The sequence below is a fragment of the Antedon bifida genome, chromosome 7 (genome assembly GCF_963402885.1).
Source record: "Antedon bifida chromosome 7, ecAntBifi1.1, whole genome shotgun sequence".
Lineage (NCBI taxonomy): Eukaryota > Metazoa > Echinodermata > Crinoidea > Comatulida > Antedonidae > Antedon > Antedon bifida.
This window is the reverse complement of record NC_136232.1, coordinates 23,611,821-23,634,572: the sequence shown is the minus strand read 5'-3', so window position 1 is coordinate 23,634,572 and position 22,752 is coordinate 23,611,821. Positions and strand designations below refer to the sequence as shown.

The 22,752-nt window shown below is 29.8% G+C and overlaps 1 protein-coding gene across 1 annotated transcript in view; it reads left to right on the top strand.

Moving 5' to 3' along the window:
• The window catches only part of LOC144849016 (scavenger receptor cysteine-rich domain-containing protein DMBT1-like), a 113,640-nt gene that overhangs the window by 84,019 nt on the left and 6,869 nt on the right, over positions 1–22,752 (top strand). Inside the window, exons 5-18 of the mRNA XM_078705969.1 lie at positions 636–944; positions 3,849–4,151; positions 5,345–5,653; positions 6,048–6,353; positions 7,542–7,850; positions 8,245–8,550; positions 9,389–9,697; positions 10,880–11,182; positions 12,693–13,001; positions 13,390–13,698; positions 14,087–14,392; positions 15,566–15,871; positions 16,900–17,208; positions 17,654–17,795. Coding sequence (XP_078562095.1) covers positions 636–944; positions 3,849–4,151; positions 5,345–5,653; positions 6,048–6,353; positions 7,542–7,850; positions 8,245–8,550; positions 9,389–9,697; positions 10,880–11,182; positions 12,693–13,001; positions 13,390–13,698; positions 14,087–14,392; positions 15,566–15,871; positions 16,900–17,208; positions 17,654–17,795 — 4,135 coding nt within the window. The remainder of the gene's footprint in view (positions 1–635; positions 945–3,848; positions 4,152–5,344; positions 5,654–6,047; positions 6,354–7,541; positions 7,851–8,244; positions 8,551–9,388; positions 9,698–10,879; positions 11,183–12,692; positions 13,002–13,389; positions 13,699–14,086; positions 14,393–15,565; positions 15,872–16,899; positions 17,209–17,653; positions 17,796–22,752) is intronic.

Below are 22,752 nucleotides of genomic sequence, written 5' to 3'. Positions count from 1 at the left end.
ACACATATTCATTCATCATTTAATTTTATATCTGTTTATTTCAGTTCATTCAATTTTTACAAAACAGTAGACATAAATGTAAAAAGGTACCAGAAAATAATAAATAAACTAATAATGAAGATAATGTTATTTAGTGATGAAAGCTTAAAATGTTAACAAATATCAGGTTTATTATTGCAAAAAAATAGAATAATTCTATGGGCAGATATTATCGCATATTAAGTATAAATTTAAAATTTAATTTTTTTAAAAACATTAATTAGTATTATTATTTTCTATTATTATTACAATCAACAAAACCTTTAACATACACTCCGTGGGCAAAAGCCGAATTGTAAGGAATTTACAAAAAATGGATTCATTAATGCAATTCATTTGTTGTCTTCAGCAAACTATTTGTTTGCAAAGAATTTATCGGTCATAGAGCTTATTTATTAAAAGGAAGATACTGTAACAATTATATAATATGCTTACTAGTTGTTATAACATTTTGCAGTTATACCATTGAAAATTCAACTGTCCTGAGTTACTTATGTCAGATTTACATTGATATTCAAATAGAGAGTTTAGCTTCACATGTGAGAGATATATCAATATAAAGAACTGAATTTAACTTGTACATTTGTTTCATTTAGAAAAAATTAGACTTGTGAATGGCAGCAATATCTATGAGGGACGAGTTGAAGTTCACGATGGCACAGAATGGGGTACAATATGTGATAATGGCTGGGACATCAACGACGCTCAAGTTGTATGTCGACAATTAAAACTAGGACAAGCTATCCAAGCTCCAGGGCGAGCTTATTTTGGTCAAGGGACTGGTCCGATTGAGCTTGATGATGTTCAGTGTTCTGGAAATGAGACATCTATCACAGACTGTCCTAATAATGGAATAAGGGTACACGATTGTGGACATAATGAGGATGCTAGTGTTATTTGTCAATGTAAGAAAAAATTGACACTAAATACAAACTTTAGTACTAACAGACGATATTACAATACACTATGGACTAAGAGAGAGTGTTTGTTATCAAAAATTATATAAAATTTAAAGAAAAAAAGAGGTTAAAGCTACATTTGGCATCTTTTATTCTCCTTGTATATTAAATATTCCATTGATTAACCAGAGGAAACAAACAATACCATTAAATTAAACAGTGTAATAATGAAGCTTAAATATAATATGTTTTTATTTTACCTGTATCGAATTATAAGAATTTATGTTCATCTTTAAAATACTCATTGTTATCACACCACCAGTATTCATCATTATCTTAGTGTTCTACTATGTAAGATAGAAATAAAGTACTTGGTAATGTTGTTGTTGCAATACGTAGAAATAGTGTGTGTCACTTCGCGTGTAGATTGCTCAGTGCGTGCACAATACGTAGCAATAGTGTGTGTCACTTCGCGTGTAGATTGTTCAGTGTGTGCTGCACAATACGTAGCAATAGTGTATGTCACTTCGCGTGTAGATTGCTCAGTGTGTGCACAATACGTAGCAATAGTGTATGTCACTTCGCGTGTAGATTGTTCAGTGTGTGCACAATACGTAGCAATAGTGTGTGTCACTTCGCGTGTAGATTGTTCAGTGTGTGCACAATACGTAGCAATAGTGTGTGTCACTTCGCGTGTAGATTGTTCAGTGTGTGCACAATACGTAGCAATAGTGTGTGTCACTTCGCGTGTAGATTGTTCAGTGCGTGCACAATACGTAGCAATAGTGTGTGTCACTTCGCGTGTAGATTGCTCAGTGCGTGCACAATACGTAGCAATAGTGTGTGTCACTTCGCGTGTAGATTGTTCAGTGTGTGCACAATACGTAGCAATAGTGTGTGTCACTTCGCGTGTAGATTGTTCAGTGCGTGCACAATACGTTGCAATAGTGTATGTCACTTCGCGTGTAGATTATTCAGTGTGTGCACAATACGTAGCAATAGTGTGTGTCACTTCGCGTGTAGATTATTCAGTGTGTGCACAATACGTAGCAATAGTGTATGTCACTTCGCGTGTAGATTGTTCAGTGTGTGCACAATACGTAGCAATAGTGTATGTCACTTCGCGTGTAGATTGTTCAGTGTATGCACAATACGTAGCAAAATAGTGTGTGTCACTTCGCGTGTAGATTGTTCAGTGTGTGCACAATACGTAGCAATAGTGTATGTCACTTCGCGTGTAGATTGTTCAGTGTGTGCACAATACGTAGCAATAGTGTGTGTCACTTCGCGTGTAGATTATTCAGTGTGTGCACAATACGTAGCAATAGTGTGTGTCACTTCGCGTGTAGATTGTTCAGTGTGTGCTGCACAATACGTATAGCAGTAGTGTGTGTCACTTCGCGTGTAGATTGTTCAGTGTGTGCACAATACGTAGCAATAGTGTGTGTCACTTCGCGTGTAGATTGTTCAGTGTGTGCACAATACGTAGCAATAGTGTGTGTCACTGGGGAGCGGGGAAACACGTCCCAATTTCCCCGCATGCGTACAATGAATAACATGACATCATTTCTCTCTATACCGCAAAGACAGTATACTTTTAATAATTATTCTGTGTAGGTCTATATGGTTACAAAAGAAACGGAGACAATGGCTATATGAAGCTAATTTACATATTAGACAGGTGTAAGCAAACATAACACCCTCTTTTCTTTAAAGTAATAAAATTAACATTTTTCTTAAGTGTCAAATTAAATTACAATTTCTACTTTAATAAATCATATCACAGTAAAACACCTTCTACTTAAAATAGATTACGTCGCCCTTTATAAGAATTGACTGGTTTTAATCGCCGGACATCGCTTCCATTTTGTATGCGTTTTATCACATACGATTGTTAAGTCACACTTTATAAGATTTGACTGGTTTTGATCGCCGGACATCGCTTCCATTTTGTATGCGTATTATCACATACGATTGTTACGTTACACTTTATAAGATTTGACTAGTTCTAATCGCCAGACATCACCTCCATTTTGTGTGCGTATTATCACATACGATTGTTACGTCACACTTTATAAGATTTGACTGGTTTTAATCGCCGGACATCGCTTCCATTTTGTATGGGTATTATCACATACGATTGCTACGTCACACTTTATAAGATTTGACTGGTTTTAATCGCCGGACATCGCTTCCATTTTGTATGCGTATTATCACATACGAAGTTACCCACAATCTGGCCTTTGGCCACTAGTGGTAACTTGTGGCATGGTGGCGTTTTTTGATGTTTTATATGAAATAAAGAATAATAATAACATACGATTGTTACGTCACATTTTACAAGATTTGACTGGTTTTAATCGCCGGACATCGCTTCTACTTTGTATGCGTATAATCACATACGATTTTTACGTCACACTTTATAAGATTTGACTGGTTTTAATCGCCGGACATCGCTTCAACTTTGTATGCGTATTATCACATATGATTGTTACGTCACACTTTATAAGATTTGACTGGTTTTATTCGCCGGACATCGCTTCCATTTTGTATGCGTATTATCACATATGATTGTTACGTCACACTTTATAAGATTTGACTGGTTTTGATCGCCGTATATCCCTTCCATTTTCGTTGCATAGTATCATATACGATTATTATTTTATCTAATTGTCGCACTTGATAATTTAAAGATGATAAGCAGTAATTAAGTAATAATAATAATTTAATTTTAGGCTTCAGTAAACATTTTCCGCAAACTATTTATTTACTTATTTGTATAGGGCATAATAATATTATCAAGAATACCGTGAAAAAGTACTACTACTATTACTAACATTCAAATAGGATTAATAGCAGTATACATGTAAAGATATGTTTTAAACTTATGTTGTAATTGTTCTTATGCAGACATTAGACTTGTGGATGGCAGCAATATTTATGAGGGGCGAGTTGAAGTTTACGATGGTACAGAATGGGGTACAATATGTGATGATGACTGGGACATCAAGGACGCTCAGGTTGTATGTCGACAATTAAGACTAGGACCAGCTATCCAAGCTCCAAGGCGAGCTCATTTTGGTCAAGGGACTGGTCCGATTATGCTTGATGATGTTCAGTGTTCAGAAAGTGAGACATCTATCACAGACTGTCCTAATAATGGAATTAGGGTACACAATTGTATACATACTGAGGATGCTAGTGTTATTTGTGGTAGGTAAAGTAGTAACTGTAAAAAGGATTAATACATACACCACCAATACTGACAAATTTTTTAACCAGGAAATGTTTATCTCAGTTTAAAAGGAAAATAAATTTTGTTTTTTTCATAAGCTAATCTTTTCCATATTTTTGTTCATTGCCACCATTCAAACTTTGAATCCACGTCCCAGTTATATTAGACCTACTCAATAAATGTTTAAAACACGTTTAGCAATTTCAAGCTGCTTCTCATCTTATAAAATAATGGGCAGTGTCGGAGTTGGAAAACAGAACCAGTTTATTTGTTATTTGGTTACAATCTCAAAATCATAATTTGTTTAAGAAATGTATTATCCATTTACACATTTTCATTCATCATTTAATTTTATATCTGTTCATTTTATATCTGTTCATTTTATATCTGTTCATTTTATATCTGTTCATTTTATGTCTGTTTATTTCAGTTCATTCAATTTTTGTACAAAACAGTAGACATAAATGTAAAAAGGTACCAGAAAATAATGAACTAATAATGAAGATAATGTTATTTAGAGATGAAAGGTTAAAATAGCCTTTTTTATGGGCAGATATTATCTCATAATAAGATAAATCTTCTCATTAAATTATCCTTTATATTGTAGAGGTTTTAAATTTAGTTTTAAACTGTTTAATAACATTACTATTTCTTTTTATTATAATCAGTAAAGCGTTTAATATAACACTTAGTTACAAGAGCCAAAGCGATTCAACTTTTAAAAATGGATTCATTAATGTAATTTATTTTTTGTCTTCAGCAAACTATTTGTTTGCAAAAAATTATTGGTCGTAAAACCTATTGGAAAGGAAGATACTAGGTAACCTATGTTTACTAGTTGTTATAACATTTTGCGGCAGTATGCCATTGAAAACTTAACAGTCGCTACTGTCCTGAGTAACTTATGTCACATTGATAATAAATTTGCGGTTCACCACATATATTAGTTCTGAAAAAGAACTGTTGAGTTTCTCGACGTTTCGATCAATATGATTTGATCGTCCTCAGGATTGTGAATTATCAACATTTTATTTCGCCATGCAAACCTTCAAACAATATATTATGTCAGATTAACATTGATATTCAAATATACTTAACGAGAGTTATAGCTTCAAAGAGAGAGATATCAATATAAAGAACTGATATTAACTTGTACATTTGTTTCATTTAGTAAACATTAGACTTGTGAATGGCAGCAATATCTATGAGGGACGAGTTGAAGTTCACGATGGCACAGAATGGGGTACAATATGTCATAATGGCTGGGACATTAACGACGCTCAAGTTGTATGTCGACAATTAAAACTAGGACAAGCTATCCAAGCTCCAGGGCAAGCTCATTTTGGTCAAGGGACTGCTCCGATTATGCTTGATAATGTTCAATGTTCAGGAAATGAGACATCTATCACAGGCTGCCCTAATAATGGAATGAGGGTACACGATTGTGGACACGATGAGGATGCTAGTGTTATTTGTCAAGGTAGGGAAAATACACACATTAAATACAAACTTCGAATTCAAATTTATTTATTGCAACTGAGTAAACATTGTTGAACTTACAAAAGTACTGGTAAAACATTAATAAATATGAAAAATACAAATTCACATACATGAAAAATACATCAACATATTTACAAAGGCAAAAGTAAATTATATAGCAATCTAATAGTTATTTTTTATTTATTTATTTTGGTTCAAGTTCCGGTACATTTATTTATCATAATTTAATAGATATTATACAGTAATAAAGTACAGGAGGAGTGTTATTTATCTAATTGTCATTATTTGATAATTTAAAGATTATAACAGTAATTAATATAATTAATTAATATTACATTTATAAAGAAACTTGTACATTTGTTTAATTTTAATAGTAAACATTAGACTTGTGGATGGCAGCAATATTTATGAGGGACGAGTTGAAGTTCACGATGGTACAGAATGGGGTACAATATGTGATAATGGCTGGGACATTAACGACGCTCAGGTTGTATGTCAACAATTAAAACTAGGACAAGCTATCCCAGCTCCAGGGCAAGCTCATTTTGGTCAAGGGACTGGTCCGATTATGCTTGATAATGTTCGGTGTTCAGGGAATGAGACATCTATCACAAGCTGTCCTAATAATGGAATGAGGGTACACAGTTGTGGACATAATGGGGATGCTAGTGTTATTTGTGGTAGGTAAAGTAGTAACTGTAAAAAGGATTAACACAGAAAACAACAATACTGTAAGGCCAAGACAACTTTTTTAACTAGGAAATGTTTATCCCAGTTTAAAAGGAAAATCAATTTTGATTTGTTCATAAGCTAATCTTTTCAATATTTTTGTTCATTGCCACCATTCACACTTTTTATCCACGTCCCAGTTATATTACTCATTAAATGTTAAAATAAAAACGTTCAGCAATTTCAAGTTGCTACTCATCTTATAAAATAATGGGCAGTTTGTCAGAGTTGGAAAACAGAAACAGTTGTAATTTTTATTTGGTTGCAATCTCAAAATCATAATTTGTTTAAGAAATGTATTATCCATTTACACATATTCATTCATCATTTAATTTTATATCTGTTCATTTTATATCTGTTCATTTTATATTTGTTCATTTTATATCTGTTTATTTCAGTTCATTCAATTTTTGTACAAAACAGTAGACATAAATGTAAAAAGGTACCAGAAAATAATTAACTAATAATGAAGATAATGTTATTTAGAGATGAAAGGTTAAAATAGCCTTTTTTATGGGCAGATATTATCTCATAATAAGATAAATCTTCTCATTAAATTATCCTTTATATTGTAGAGGTTTTAAATTTAGTTTTAAACTGTTTAATAACATTACTATTTCTTTTTATTATAATCAGTAAAGCTTTTAATATAACACTTAGTTACAAGAGCCAAAGCGATTCAACTTTTAAAAATGGATTCATTAATGTAATTTATTTTTTGTCTTCAGCAAACTATTTGTTTGCAAAAAATTATTGGTCGTAAAACCTATTGGAAAGGAAGATACTAGGTAACCTATGTTTACTAGTTGTTATAACATTTTGCGGCAGTATGCCATTGAAAACTCAACAGTCGCTACTGTCCTGAGTAACTTATGTCACATTGATAATAAATTTGCGGTTCACCACATATATTAGTTCTGAAAAAGAACTGTTGAGTTTCTCGACGTTTCGATCAATATGATTTGATCGTCCTCAGGATTGTGAATTATCAACATTTTATTTCGCCATGCAAACCTTCAAACAATATATTATGTCAGATTAACATTGATATTCAAATATACTTAACGAGAGTTATAGCTTCAAAGAGAGAGATATCAATATAAAGAACTGATATTAACTTGTACATTTGTTTCATTTAGTAAACATTAGACTTGTGAATGGCAGCAATATCTATGAGGGACGAGTTGAAGTTCACGATGGCACAGAATGGGGTACAATATGTCATAATGGCTGGGACATTAACGACGCTCAAGTTGTATGTCGACAATTAAAACTAGGACCAGCTATCGAAGCTCCAGGGCAAGCTCATTTTGGTCAAGGGACTGCTCCGATTATGCTTGATAATGTTCAATGTTCAGGAAATGAGACATCTATCACAGGCTGCCCTTATAATGGAATGAGGGTACACGATTGTGGACACGATGAGGATGCTAGTGTTATTTGTCAAGGTAGGGAAGATACACACATTAAATACAAACTTCGAATTCAAATTTATTTATTGCAACTGAGTAAACATTGTTGAACTTACAAAAGTACTGGTAAAACATTAATAAATATGAAAAATACAAATTCACATACATGAAAAATACATCAACATATTTACAAAGGCAAAAGTAAATTATATAGTAATCTAATAGTTATTTTTTATTTATTTATTTTGGTTCAAGTTCCGGTACATTTATTTATCATAATTTAATAGATATTATACAGTAATAAAGTACAGGAGGAGTGTTATTTATCTAATTGTCATTATTTGATAATTTAAAGATTATAACAGTAATTAATATAATTAATTAATATTACATTTATAAAGAAACTTGTACATTTGTTTAATTTTAATAGTAAACATTAGACTTGTGGATGGCAGCAATATTTATGAGGGACGAGTTGAAGTTCACGATGGTACAGAATGGGGTACAATATGTGATAATGGCTGGGACATTAACGACGCTCAGGTTGTATGTCAACAATTAAAACTAGGACAAGCTATCCAAGCTCCAGGGCAAGCTCATTTTGGTCAAGGGACTGGTCCGATTATGCTTGATAATGTTCGGTGTTCAGGGAGTGAGACATCTATCACAAGCTGTCCTAATAATGGAATGAGGGTACACAGTTGTGGACATAATGGGGATGCTAGTGTTATTTGTGGTAGGTAAAGTAGTAACTGTAAAAAGGATTAACACAGAAAACAACAATACTGTAAGGCCAAGACAACTTTTTTAACTAGGAAATGTTTATCCCAGTTTAAAAGGAAAATCAATTTTGATTTGTTCATAAGCTAATCTTTTCAATATTTTTGTTCATTGCCACCATTCACACTTTTTATCCACGTCCCAGTTATATTACTCATTAAATGTTAAAATAAAAACGTTCAGCAATTTCAAGTTGCTACTCATCTTATAAAATAATGGGCAGTTTGTCAGAGTTGGAAAACAGAAACAGTTGTAATTTTTATTTGGTTGCAATCTCAAAATCATAATTTGTTTAAGAAATGTATTATCCATTTACACATATTCATTCATCATTTAATTTTATTTCAGTTTATTCAATTTTTACAAAACAGTAGACATAAATATAAAAAGGTACCAGAAAATAATAAATAAACTAATAATGAAGATAATGTTATTTAGTGATGAAAGCTTAAAATGTTAAAAATGTTTCTATGGGCAGATATTATCTCATATTAAGATATACCTCATCATTTAATTATTCGTTATATTGAACAGGTTTTAAATTTAGTTTTAAACTGTTTAATAGCAGTAATTTATAATACTATATTAGGTACCATTACAATGGACGGGCACAATCTTATGATTATTTTAAGGTTCGGGAATCAAAAAGATATTACAGGAATATAATTTAATGTCCTGAGTTACTTATGTCAGAATCACATCAGCTTTTATAACTTAACGAGAGTATAGCTTTACATTGAGAGATATATCAATTATAAAGAACGGATATTAACTTGTACATTTGTTTCATTTAGTAAACATTAGACTTGTGAATGGCAGCAATATTTATGAGGGACGAGTTGAAGTTTACGATGGCACAGAATGGGGTACAATATGTGATAATGGCTGGGACATTAACGACGCTCAAGTTGTATGTCAACAATTAAGACTAGGACAAGCTATCCAAGCTCCAGGGCAAGCTCATTTTGGCCACGGGACTGGTCCGATTATGCTTGATGATGTTCAGTGTTCTGGAAATGAGACATCTATCACAGACTGTCCTAATAATGGAACAAGGGTACACGATTGTGGACATAATGAGGATGCTAGTGTTATTTGTCAATGTAAGAAAAAATTGACACTAAATACAAACTTTAGTACTAACAGACGATATTACAATACACTATGGACTAAGAGAGAGTGTTTGTTATCAAAAATTATATAAAATTTAAAGAAAAAAAGAGGTTAAAGCTACATTTGGCATTTTTTATTCTCCTTGTATATTAAATATTCCATTGATTAACCAGAGGAAACAAACAATACCATTAAATTAAACAGTGTAATATTGAAGCTTAAATATAATATGTTTTTATTTCACCTTTATCGAATTATAAGAATGTATGTTCATCTTTAAAATACTCATTGTTTTGATAGCCGGACATCACTTGTATGCGTATTATCACATACGATTGTTACGTCACACTTTATAACATTTGACTGGTTCTATTCGCCAGACATCGCTTCCATTTTGTATGCGTATTATCACATACGATTGCTACGTCACACTTTATAAGATTTGACTGGTTTTAATCGCCGGACATCGCTTCTACTTTGTATGCGTATCATCACATACGATTGTTACGTCACACTTTATAAGATTTGACTGGTGTTAATCGCCGGACATCGCTTCCATTTTGTATGCGTATTATCACATACGATTGCTACGTCACACTTTATAAGATTTGACTGGTTTTAATCGCCGGACATCGCTTCTACTTTGTATGCGTATTATCACATACGATTGTTACGTCACACTTTATAAGATTTGACTGGTTTTAATCGCCGGACATCACTTCCATTTTGTATGCGTATTATCACATACGATTGTTACGTCACACTTTATAAGATTTGACAGGTTTTGATCGCCGGACATCGCTTCTACTTTGTATGCGTATTATTACATATGATTGTTACGTCACACTTTATAAGATTTGACTGGTTTTGATCGCCGTATATCCCTTCCATTTTCGTTGCATAGTATCATATACGAATATTATTTTATCTAATTGTCGCACTTGATAATTTAAAGATGATAAGCAGTAATTAAGTAATAATAATAATTTAATTTTAGGCTTCAGTAAACATTTTCCGCAAACTATTTATTTACTTATTTGTATAGGGCATAATAATATTATCAAGAATACCGTGAAAAAGTACTACTACTATTACTAACATTCAAGTAGGATTAATAGCAGTATACATGTAAAGATATGTTTTAAACTTATGTTGTAATTGTTCTTATGCAGACATTAGACTTGTGGATGGCAGCAATATTTATGAGGGACGAGTTGAAGTTCACGATGGCACAGAATGGGGTACAATATGTGATGATGGCTGGGACATTAACGACGCTCAAGTTGTATGTCGACAATTAAGACTAGGACAAGCTATCCAAGCTCCAGTGCAAGCTTATTTTGGTCGAGGGACTGGTCCGATTATGCTTGATAATGTTCGGTGTTCAGGAAATGAGACATCTATCACACACTGTCTTAATAATGGAATGAGGGTACACGATTGTGGACATTCTGAGGATGCTAGTGTTATTTGTGGTAGGTAAAGTAGTAACTGTATAAAAAGGATCACTAAATACAGACAACAACAATACTCTAAGGCCAAGATACTTTTTTAACTAGGAAATGTCAATATGTTTATCTCAGTTTAAAAGGAAAATGTGTTTTTTTCATATTTTTGTTCATTGCCACCATTCAGACTTTGTGTCCTTTGTATCCTTACTTTGTGAGTGGCCGAGCGGTTAAGACAGTCGAACCGTAATTACGTAGCCATAACATCGGCAGGGGTTCGAGGCTCACTCACTCCATGGTTGTGGTGGTAGAACGAGTCTTCTCGGATAAGGACTATAAACCGTAGGTCCAGTGTACACATCTAGCTCGTGTGCACTTTAAATAACCTAGTACATCTTTCGAGACGAGTAGGGGGTTACCCCGGTGTATTAGTACATCACAGCCACTGATCACCAACTGGGCCCTCTGGGAGACCAGTCTTTGACTGAAGAGGTTACCCAGTATAAATATATATTTCAATCAATCAATCAATCCACGTCCCAGTTATATTACTCATTAAATGTTAAAATAAAAACGTTAAGCAATTTCAAGCTGCTTCTCATCTTATAAAATAATGGGCAGTTTGTCAGAGTTGGAAAACAGAACCAGTTTATTTTTTATTTGGTTGCAATCTCAAAATCATAATTTGTTTAAAAAATGTATTATCCATTTACATATATTCATTCATCATTTAATTTGATATCTGTTTATCTCAGTTCTTTCAATTTTTACAACACAGTAGACATAAATGTAAAAAGGTACCAGAAAATTAAAAAAAAGTAATGAAGATAACATTATTTAGAGATGAAAGGTTAAAATGTTAAAAATATCAGATGTATTATTACAAAAAATAGCATTTTTCTATGGGCAGATATTATCTTATATTAAGATAAATCTTCTCATCATTAAATTATGCTTTATATTGAAGAGGTTTTAAATTTAGTTTTAAACTTTTTAATAACATTACTATTTCTTTTTATTATAATCAGTAAAGCTTTCAATATAACACTTAGTTACAAGAGCCAAGGTGATTCAACTTTTAAAAATGGATTCATTAATGTAATTTATTTTTTGTCTTCAGCAAACTATTTGTTTGCAAAAAATTATTGGTCGTAAAACCTATTGGAAAGGAAGATACTAGGTAACCTATGTTTACTAGTTGTTATAACATTTTGCAGTATGCCATTGAAAACTCAACAGTCGCTACTGTCCTGAGTAACTTATATCTCATTGATAATAAATTTGCGGTACACCACGTAGGCCTATATTAGTTCTGAAAAGAACTGTTGAGTTTCTCGACGTTTCAATCAATATGCTTTGATCGTCCTCAGGATTGTGAATTATAAACATTTTATTTCGCCATGCAAACCTTCAAACAATATATTATGTCAGATTAACATTGATATTCAAATATACTTAACGAGAGTTATAGCTTCAAAGAGAGAGAGATATATCAATATAAAGAACTGATTTTAACTTGTACATTTGTTTCATTTAGTAAACATTAGACTTGTGAATGGCAGCAATATCTATGAGGGACGAGTTGAAGTTCACGATGGCACAGAATGGGGTACAATATGTCATAATGGCTGGGACATCAACGACGCTCAAGTTGTATGTCGACAATTAAAACTAGGACAAGCTATCCAAGCTCCAGGGCAAGCTCGTTTTGGTCAAGGGACTGCTCCGATTATGCTTGATAATGTTCAATGTTCAGGAAATGAGACATCTATCACAGGCTGCCCTAATAATGGAATGAGGGTACACGATTGTGGACACGATGATGATGCTAGTGTTATTTGTCAAGGTAGGGAAAATACACACATTAAATACAAACTTCGAATTCAAATTCATTTATTGCAACTGAGTAAACATTGTTGAACTTACAAAAGTACTGGTAAAACATTAATAAATATGAAAAATACAAATTCACATACATGAAAAATACATCAACATATTTACAAAGGCAAAAGTAAATTATATAGTAATCTAATAGTTATTTTTTATTTATTTATTTTGGTTCAAGTTCCGGTACATTTATTTATCATAATTTAATAGATATTATAATATAGTACAGAAGTAGTGTTATTTATGTAATTGTCATATTTAATAATTTAAAGATTATAACAGTAATTAATATAATTAAATAATATTACATTTATAAAGAAACTTGTACATTTGTTTAATTTTAATAGTAAACATTAGACTTGTGGATGGCAGCAATATTTATGAGGGACGAGTTGAAGTTCACAATGGCACAGAATGGGGTACAATATGTCATAATGGCTGGGACATCAACGACGCTCAAGTTGTATGTCGACAATTAAAACTAGGACAAGCTATCCAAGCTCCAGGGCAAGCTCATTTTGGTCAAGGGACTGGTCCGATTATGCTTGATAATGTTCAATGTTCAGGAAGTGAGACATCTATCACAGGCTGCCCTAATAATGGAATGAGGGTACACGATTGTGGACACGATGATGATGCTAGTGTTATTTGTCAAGGTAGGGAAAATACACACATTAAATACAAACTTCGAATTCAAATTCATTTATTGCAACTGAGTAAACATTGTTGAACTTACAAAAGTACTGGTAAAACATTAATAAATATGAAAAATACAAATTCACATACATGAAAAATACATCAACATATTTACAAAGGCAAAAGTAAATTATATAGTAATCTAATAGTTATTTTTTATTTATTTATTTTGGTTCAAGTTCCGGTACATTTATTTATCATAATTTAATAGATATTATAATATAGTACAGAAGTAGTGTTATTTATCTAATTGTCATATTTAATAATTTAAAGATTATAACAGTAATTAATATAATTAATTAATATTACATTTATAAAGAAACTTGTACATTTGTTTAATTTTAATAGTAAACATTAGACTTGTGGATGGCAGCAATATTTATGAGGGACGAGTTGAAGTTTACGATGGTACAGAATGGGGTACAATATGTGATAAAGGCTGGGACATTAACGACGCTCAGGTTGTATGTCGACAATTAAGACTAGGACAAGCTACCCAAGCTCCAGGGCGAGCTTATTTTGGTCAAGGGACTGGTCCGATTATGCTTGATAATGTTCGGTGTTCAGGGAGTGAGACATCTATCACAGGCTGCCCTAATAATGGAATGAGGGTACACGATTGTGGACATAATGAGGATGCTAGTGTTATTTGTGGTAGGTAAAGTAGTAACTGTAAAAAGGATTAACACAGAAAACAACAATACTGTAAGGCCAAGACAACTTTTTTAACTAGGAAATGTTTATCCCAGCTTAAAAGGAAAATCAATTTTGATTTGTTCATAAGCTAATCTTTTCAATATTTTTGTTCATTGCCACCATTCACACTTTTTATCCACGTCCCAGTTATATTACTCATTAAATGTTAAAATAAAAACGTTCAGCAATTTCAAGCTGCTTCTCATCTTATAAAATAATGGGCAGTTTGTCAGAGTTGGAAAACAGAACCAGTTTATTTTTTATTTGGTTGCAATCTCAAAATCATAATTTGTTTAAAAAATGTATTATCCATTTACACATATTCATTCATCGTTTAATTTGATATCTGTTTATCTCAGTTCTTTTAATTTTTACAACACAGTAGACATAAATGTAAAAAGGTACCAGAAAATAAAAAAAAAGTAATGAAGATAACATTATTTAGAGATGAAAGGTTAAAATGTTAAAAATATCAGATGTATTATTACAAAAAATAGCATTTTTCTATGGGCAGATATTATCTTATATTAAGATAAATCTTCTCATCATTAAATTATGCTTTATATTGAAGAGGTTTTAAATTTAGTTTTAAACTTTTTAATAACATTACTATTTCTTTTTATTATAATCAGTAAAGCTTTCAATATAACACTTAGTTACAAGAGCCAAAGTGATTCAACTTTTAAAAATGGATTCATTAATGTAATTAATGTTTTGTCTTCAGCAAACTATTTGTTTGCAAAGAATTATTGGTCGTAAAACCTATTGGAAAGGAAGATACTAGGTAACCTATGTTTACTAGTTGTTATAACATTTTGCAGTATGCCAATGAAAACTCAACAGTCGCTACTGTCCTGAGTAACTTATATCACATTGATAATAAATTTGCGGTACACCACGTATATTAGTTCTGAAAAGAACTGTTGAGTTTCTCGACGTTTCAATCAATATGCTTTGATCGTCCTCAGAATTGTGAATTATAAACATTTTATTTCGCCATGCAAACCTTCAAACAATATATTATGTCAGATTAACATTGATATTCAAATATACTTAACGAGAGTTATAGCTTCAAAGAGAGAGATATCAATATAAAGAACTGATATTAACTTGTACATTTGTTTCATTTAGTAAACATTAGACTTGTGAATGGCAGCAATATCTATGAGGGACGAGTTGAAGTTCACGATGGCACAGAATGGGGTACAATATGTCATAATGGCTGGGACATTAACGACGCTCAAGTTGTATGTCGACAATTAAAACTAGGACAAGCTATCCAAGCTCCAGGGCAAGCTCATTTTGGTCAAGGGACTGCTCCGATTATGCTTGATAATGTTCAATGTTCAGGAAATGAGACATCTATCACAGGCTGCCCTAATAATGGAATGAGGGTACACGATTGTGGACATAATGAGGATGCTAGTGTTATTTGTGGTAGGTAAAGTAGTAACTGTAAAAAGGATTAACACAGAAAACAACAATACTGTAAGGCCAAGACAACTTTTTTAACTAGGAAATGTTTATCCCAGTTTAAAAGGAAAATCAATTTTGTTTTGTTCATAAGCTAATCTTTTCAATATTTTTGTTCATTGCCACCATTCACACTTTTTATCCACGTCCCAGTTATATTACTCATTAAATGTTAAAATAAAAACGTTCAGCAATTTCAAGTAGCTTCTCATCTTAAAAATAATGGGCAGTTTGTCAGAGTTGAAAAACAGAACCAGTTTATTTTTTATTTGGTTGCAATCTCAAAATCATAATTTTGTTTAAGAAATGTATTATCCATTTACACATATTCATTCATCATTTAATTTTATATCTGTTTATTTCAGTTCATTCAATTTTTACAAAACAGTAGACATAAATGTAAAAAGGTACCAGAAAATAATAAATAAACTAATAATGAAGATAATGTTATTTAGTGATGAAAGCTTAAAATGTTAACAAATATCAGGTTTATTATTGCAAAAAAATAGAATAATTCTATGGGCAGATATTATCGCATATTAAGATTTACCTCATTATTTATTTATCCTTCATATTGAAGAAGTTTTAAATTTAATTTTTTTTAAAGCATTAATTAGTATTATTATTTTCTTTTATTATTACAATCAACAAAACCTTTAACATACACTCCGTGGGCAAAAGCCGAATTGTAAGGAATTTACAAAAAATGGATTCATTAATGCAATTCATTTGTTGTCTTCAGCAAACTATTTGTTTGCAAAGAATTTATCGGTCATAGAGCTTATTTATTAAAAGGAAGATACTGTAACAATTATATAATATGCTTACTAGTTGTTATAACATTTTGCAGTTATACCATTGAAAATTTAACTGTCCTGCTGAGTTACTTATGTCAGATTTACATTGATATTCAAATAGAGAGTTTAGCTTCACATGTGAGAGATATATCAATATAAAGAACTGAATTTAACTTGTACATTTGTTTCATTTAGTAAACATTAGACTTGTGAATGGCAGCAATATCTATGAGGGACGAGTTGAAGTTTACGATGGCACAGAATGGGGTACAATATGTGATAATGGCTGGGACATCAACGACGCTCAAGTTGTATGTCGACAATTAAAACTAGGACAAGCTATCCAAGCTCCAGGGCGAGCTTATTTTGGTCAAGGGACTGGTCCGATTGAGCTTGATGATGTTCAATGTTCAGGAAGTGAGACATCTATCACAAGCTGTCCTAATAATGGAATAAGGGTACACGATTGTGGACATAATGAGGATGCTAGTGTTATTTGTCAATGTAAGAAAAAATTGACACTAAATACAAACTTTAGTACTAACAGACAATATTACAATACACTATGGACTAAGAGAGAGTGTTTGTTATCAAAAATTATATAAAATTTAAAGAAAAAAAGAGGTTAAAGCTACATTTGGCATCTTTTATTCTCCTTGTATATTAAATATTCCATTGATTAACCAGAGGAAACAAACAATACCATTAAATTAAACAGTGTAATATTGAAGCTTAAATATAATATGTTTTTATTTCACCTGTATCGAATTATAAGAATTTATGTTCATCTTTAAAATACTCATTGTTATCACACCACCAGTATTCATCATTATCGTAATGTTCTACTATGTAAGATAGAAATAAAGTACTTGGTAATGTTGTTGTTTTACATGAATTACTGAATTGTATTATTTACTGCTTGTTTTTTTTTTAAACAAAATCATTATAGTCGGATGCCCAACATATTGCACCTGTAATGTCCGGACGTGTGACCCAGCAGGTTGTTATAATAACACTAGATGTAGTCCATGGAATGCAAATATACATACAGAGCTTGTTAATTACAATGTGTATGATCCAATAACAAGATTGTAAGTATAACTTTTTTTTATCGATATTTTGAAATTTAACTAAATTTATGTCATACTGTGAGCAAAATCTACAATGTATATTTCTTTGATAATAGGTCCATGCTATTTATACAGCAGGATCATGATAATATTGAACAAAGGGGGAGTGGGTGGATTTTGTTAATGTGGAACTACTGGTCACCTTGTGCCGGTCTACAGTATATTTAGGTCGTTTCAATCAGTTTACAGGCTCATCAGTAATCTGGTCAATTTCCGTATACGAAATTTTACGTAAGAATGTGATAGTAGACTATAAATAACATTTTTATTTTAACATAGTATAATGTGACATCATTAAAGTACATACAATAGAGTATAACTATTGTATATTAGGTACACTTGAATATTGTAATTTACTTATACTGTGCATGCTCCCAACCAATCAGTCAATCATCTATTTGGAATATATATAAATAAGGTAGTTAAAATGTTACGTGTACATTCTGATTGAGAGTGGAGTGTTCTGTATTATTTTTAATGTTTTAATTTTTCACATTTGCTAGTTTATACTATATTGTTTGTATTTTGTGTTTTTTATATTTTTATCATCGAAAAGTCTCCTTTTGACAGGCAGCTTTACATGTTTGATTATTTTAACCAGTTTGGTTTTAATTTATAAATACAATTACACATTATTTTACATTGATAATAATGGATTAATATTATTATATAATTTTATTATATTTATACTTATAAAAATAACTCTAAAAACAATTCACTTTTTTGTTCATGAGTGAACTTTATTTTGGAGGATATAATACAGTAATTCAAAACCCTTAATTGTATAATTTCACAATATAAATATCATAATCATTGTTACTGAATAACTAGTATTTGTTTATGCAGTAATTTTGTTTTGTGAGAATAAAAATTGATAATTATATTCAAATTCAACAAATGTCACGGACTTCAATAAATAAACATTTATCACACCGATCAGTATAACCAAGTCTTTATTTGTTTGAGTGGTAAAAAGGGCAGTGGCATCAAATAATTATAAGAACAAAGGCATCACCCTAAATAAAACCCAAATTACGATACAAGGTGCAGAGTAACATAATTAAACCTATAGTGAACAATATCATGTAGAACTATACATTCATACGTTTTGAGATGAATATTTACTTTTATTAATTTTTATTTTGACATCAATAAAATGTTGATACAATACAGTGCATGCATTGTAGGTTCAATTGTAATAATTGACTAATATGTACTTTATGATTTCATCATTATTTACAGTAAAAATAATTTAAAAAGCATTTTTTAATTTATCCACCATGATTGTATTATTTATTTATGTAAGACATAACAATTGAAAGTGAATCTGTATTACATATTAGATAATACATTTATTATATGGTTGCTATCAAACAATTACATTTGGTGAAGACATTTTATTTTAAGAAAATAAGTTATTAAATTATATTTATATTTATAATAATATACCACATTTTTATAAAAAATGACAAAATGTTTCTAACTAGGCCTAATCAATTTTTTTTTATGTAGTAATTTTGTCTTGAGAATAAAAATTATTAGAAAATTAATGCATAATAATTTAAAACTAATCTGAAATTGTAAAATTTCACAATATAAATATCATTATAATGATTGTTATGCTAAATAATTAGTATTTGTTTATGTAGTGATTTTGTTTTATGAGAATAAAAATCATCAAAATATAAATATATATTATATATTTTTACATCATTAAAATATTGATACAATACAGTGCATGCATTGTAGGATCAATTGTAATAATGGACTAATAATATGTACCTTATGATTTCATGATTATTTACAGTAAAACAAATTTTAAAATAAACATTTTTAAAATTTATCCACCATGATTAAACTATTTATTTTTGTAAGATCTAACAGTTGAAACTGAATCTGTATTACATATAGATAATACATTTATTATATGGTTGCTATCAAACAATTTTAATTTGTTGTAGACATTTTATTTTAATAAAATAAGTTATTAAAATACACATTTTTATTTTAACATAGTATATTTTTACATAACTAAAGTACATACAATAGAGTACATCCAATATAACTACTGTATAATGTACAGGAATGTAGACATTTCAACATTTGAGGTGACAGAAAAACTAAAATAATTTAAAAACAGCTTGGATATTGTGATTTACTTATACTGTGCATTCTTTTTACTTTTAAGGTATTTGGACATGAACCAAATAAGTACATTACAAGCCAATGCATTTGCTGATTTGACAGCATTGAAAACACTGTAAGTGTATTGCTTATGTTTGCTTACTTTTAACAATTTTGTTTTAATTTAAAAATTAAATTACAAATTATTTTGAATTGTTGATTAAGCAATTATAATGGATTAATATTATTACATAATTTCACAATTTGTGATTGTATAAAAAAATATCTTTATAAATCACTAGTTTTTAGTTCATCCACCATGAATGAACTTTATTTTTGTGTACATAATAATTCTGAATTAATCTGAAATGTAAAATTTCACAATATAAATATCATTATAAAGATTGTTAGGCCTATGCTAAATAATTAGTATTTGTTTATGTAGTGATTTGTTTTATGAGAATAAAAATTATTAAAATATAAATATATATTATATATTTTGACATTATTAAAATATTGATACAATAGAATGCATCCATTGTAGGATCAATTGTAATAATGGACTAATAATATGTACCTTATGATTTCATGATTATTTACAGTAAAACCAATTTTAAAATCAACATTTTTAAAATGTATCCAGCATGATTGAACTATTTATTTTTGTAAGATCTAACAATTGAAACTGAATCTGAATTACATATAGATAATACATTTATTATATGGTTGCTATCAAACAATTTGAATTTGTTGACATTTTGTTTTCATATAATATGTTAATCAAATAAATTTACAACATTTTTATTTTAACATAGTATATTTTGACATAACTAAAGTACATACAATAGAGTACATGCAGTATAACTACTGTATAGTGTACAGGGATGTAGACATTTCAACATTTGAGGTGACAGAAAAACTAAAATAATTTTGAAACAGCTTGGATATTGTGATTTACTTATACTGTGCATTCCTTTTACTTTTAAGGGATTTGGAAAATAACCGAATAAGTACATTAGAAGCCAATACATTTGCTGGTTTGACAGCATTGAAAACACTGTAAGTGTATTGCTTATGTTTGCTTACTTTTAACAATTTGGTTTTAATTTTAAAAATTAAATTACAAATTATTTTGAATTGTTGATTAAGCAATTATAATGGATTAATATTATTACATAATTGCACAATTTGTGATCATATAAAAAATATCTTTATAAATCATTAGTTTTTAGTTCATCCAACATGAATGAACTTTATTTTTGTGTAATACATAATAATTAAAAATTAATCTTAAATGTAAAATTTCACAATATAAATATCATTATAATGATTGTTATGCTAAATAATTAGTATTTGTTATGTAGTGATTTTGTTTTATGAGAATAAAAATTATTAAAATATAAATATATATATTATATTTTTACATCATTAAAATATTGATACAATACAATGCATGTATTGTAGGTTCAATTGTAATAATGGACTAATAATATGTACCTTATGATTTCATGATTATTCACAGTAAAACAAATTTAAAAAGCATCAATTTTGTAATTTATCCACCATGATTGAATTATTTATTTTTGTAAGATCTAACAGTTGAAACTGAATCTGTATTACATATAGATAATACATTTATTATATGGTTGCTATCAAACAATTTGAAGTTGTTGTAGACATTTCGTTTTAAGAAAATAAGTTATTAAAATATACATTTTTATTATAACATAGTATTTTTTGACATCACTAAAGTACATACAATAGAGTACATGCAGTATAACTACTGTATAATGTACAAGAATGTAGACATTTCAACATTTGAGGTGACAGAAAAACTAAAATAATTTAAAAACAGCTTAGATATTGTGATTTACTTATACTGTGCATTCTTTTTACTTTTAAGGGATTTGAGCTGGAACCAAATAAGTACATTACAAGCCAATACATTTGCTGATTTGACAGCATTGAAAACACTGTAAGTGTATTGCTTATGTTTGCTTACTTTTAACAATTTGGTTTTAATTTAGAAATTATAAATTATTTTAAATTGTTGGTTAAACAATGACAATGGATTAAAATTATTATATAATTTCACAATTTGTGATTTTGTAAAAAATATCTTTAAAATCACTAGTTTTTAGTTCATCTACCATGAATGAACTTTATTTTTGTGTAATACATAATAATAAAAAATTAATCTTAAATGTAAGATTTCACAATATAAATATCATTATAATGATTGTTATACTAAATAATTAGTATTTGTTTATGTAGTGATTTTGTTTTATGAGAATAAAAATTATTAAAATATAAATATATTTTATATTTTGACATTAAAATGTTGATACAATACAGTGAATGTATTGTAGGATCAATTGTAATAATAGACTAATAATATGTACCTTATGATTATTTACAGTAAAAATAAAAACCAATTTAAAAACCAACAATTTTTTAATTTATCCACCATGATTGAACTACTTATTTTTGTAAGACATAACAATTGAAAGTGAATCTGTATTAACATATTAGATAATAAATTTATTAAATGGTTGCTAACAAACAATTACATTTGGTGAAGACATTTTATTTTAAGAAAATAAGTTTTATATTTACCACATTTGTATATAAAATGACAAAATGTTTCTAAGTAGGACAAATCAATATTTCTTTATGTAGTAATTTTGTCTTGAGAATAAAAATTATTAGAAAATTAATACATAATAATTCAAAATTTATCTGAAATTGTAAAATTTTACAATATAAATATCATTATAATGATTGTTATACTAAA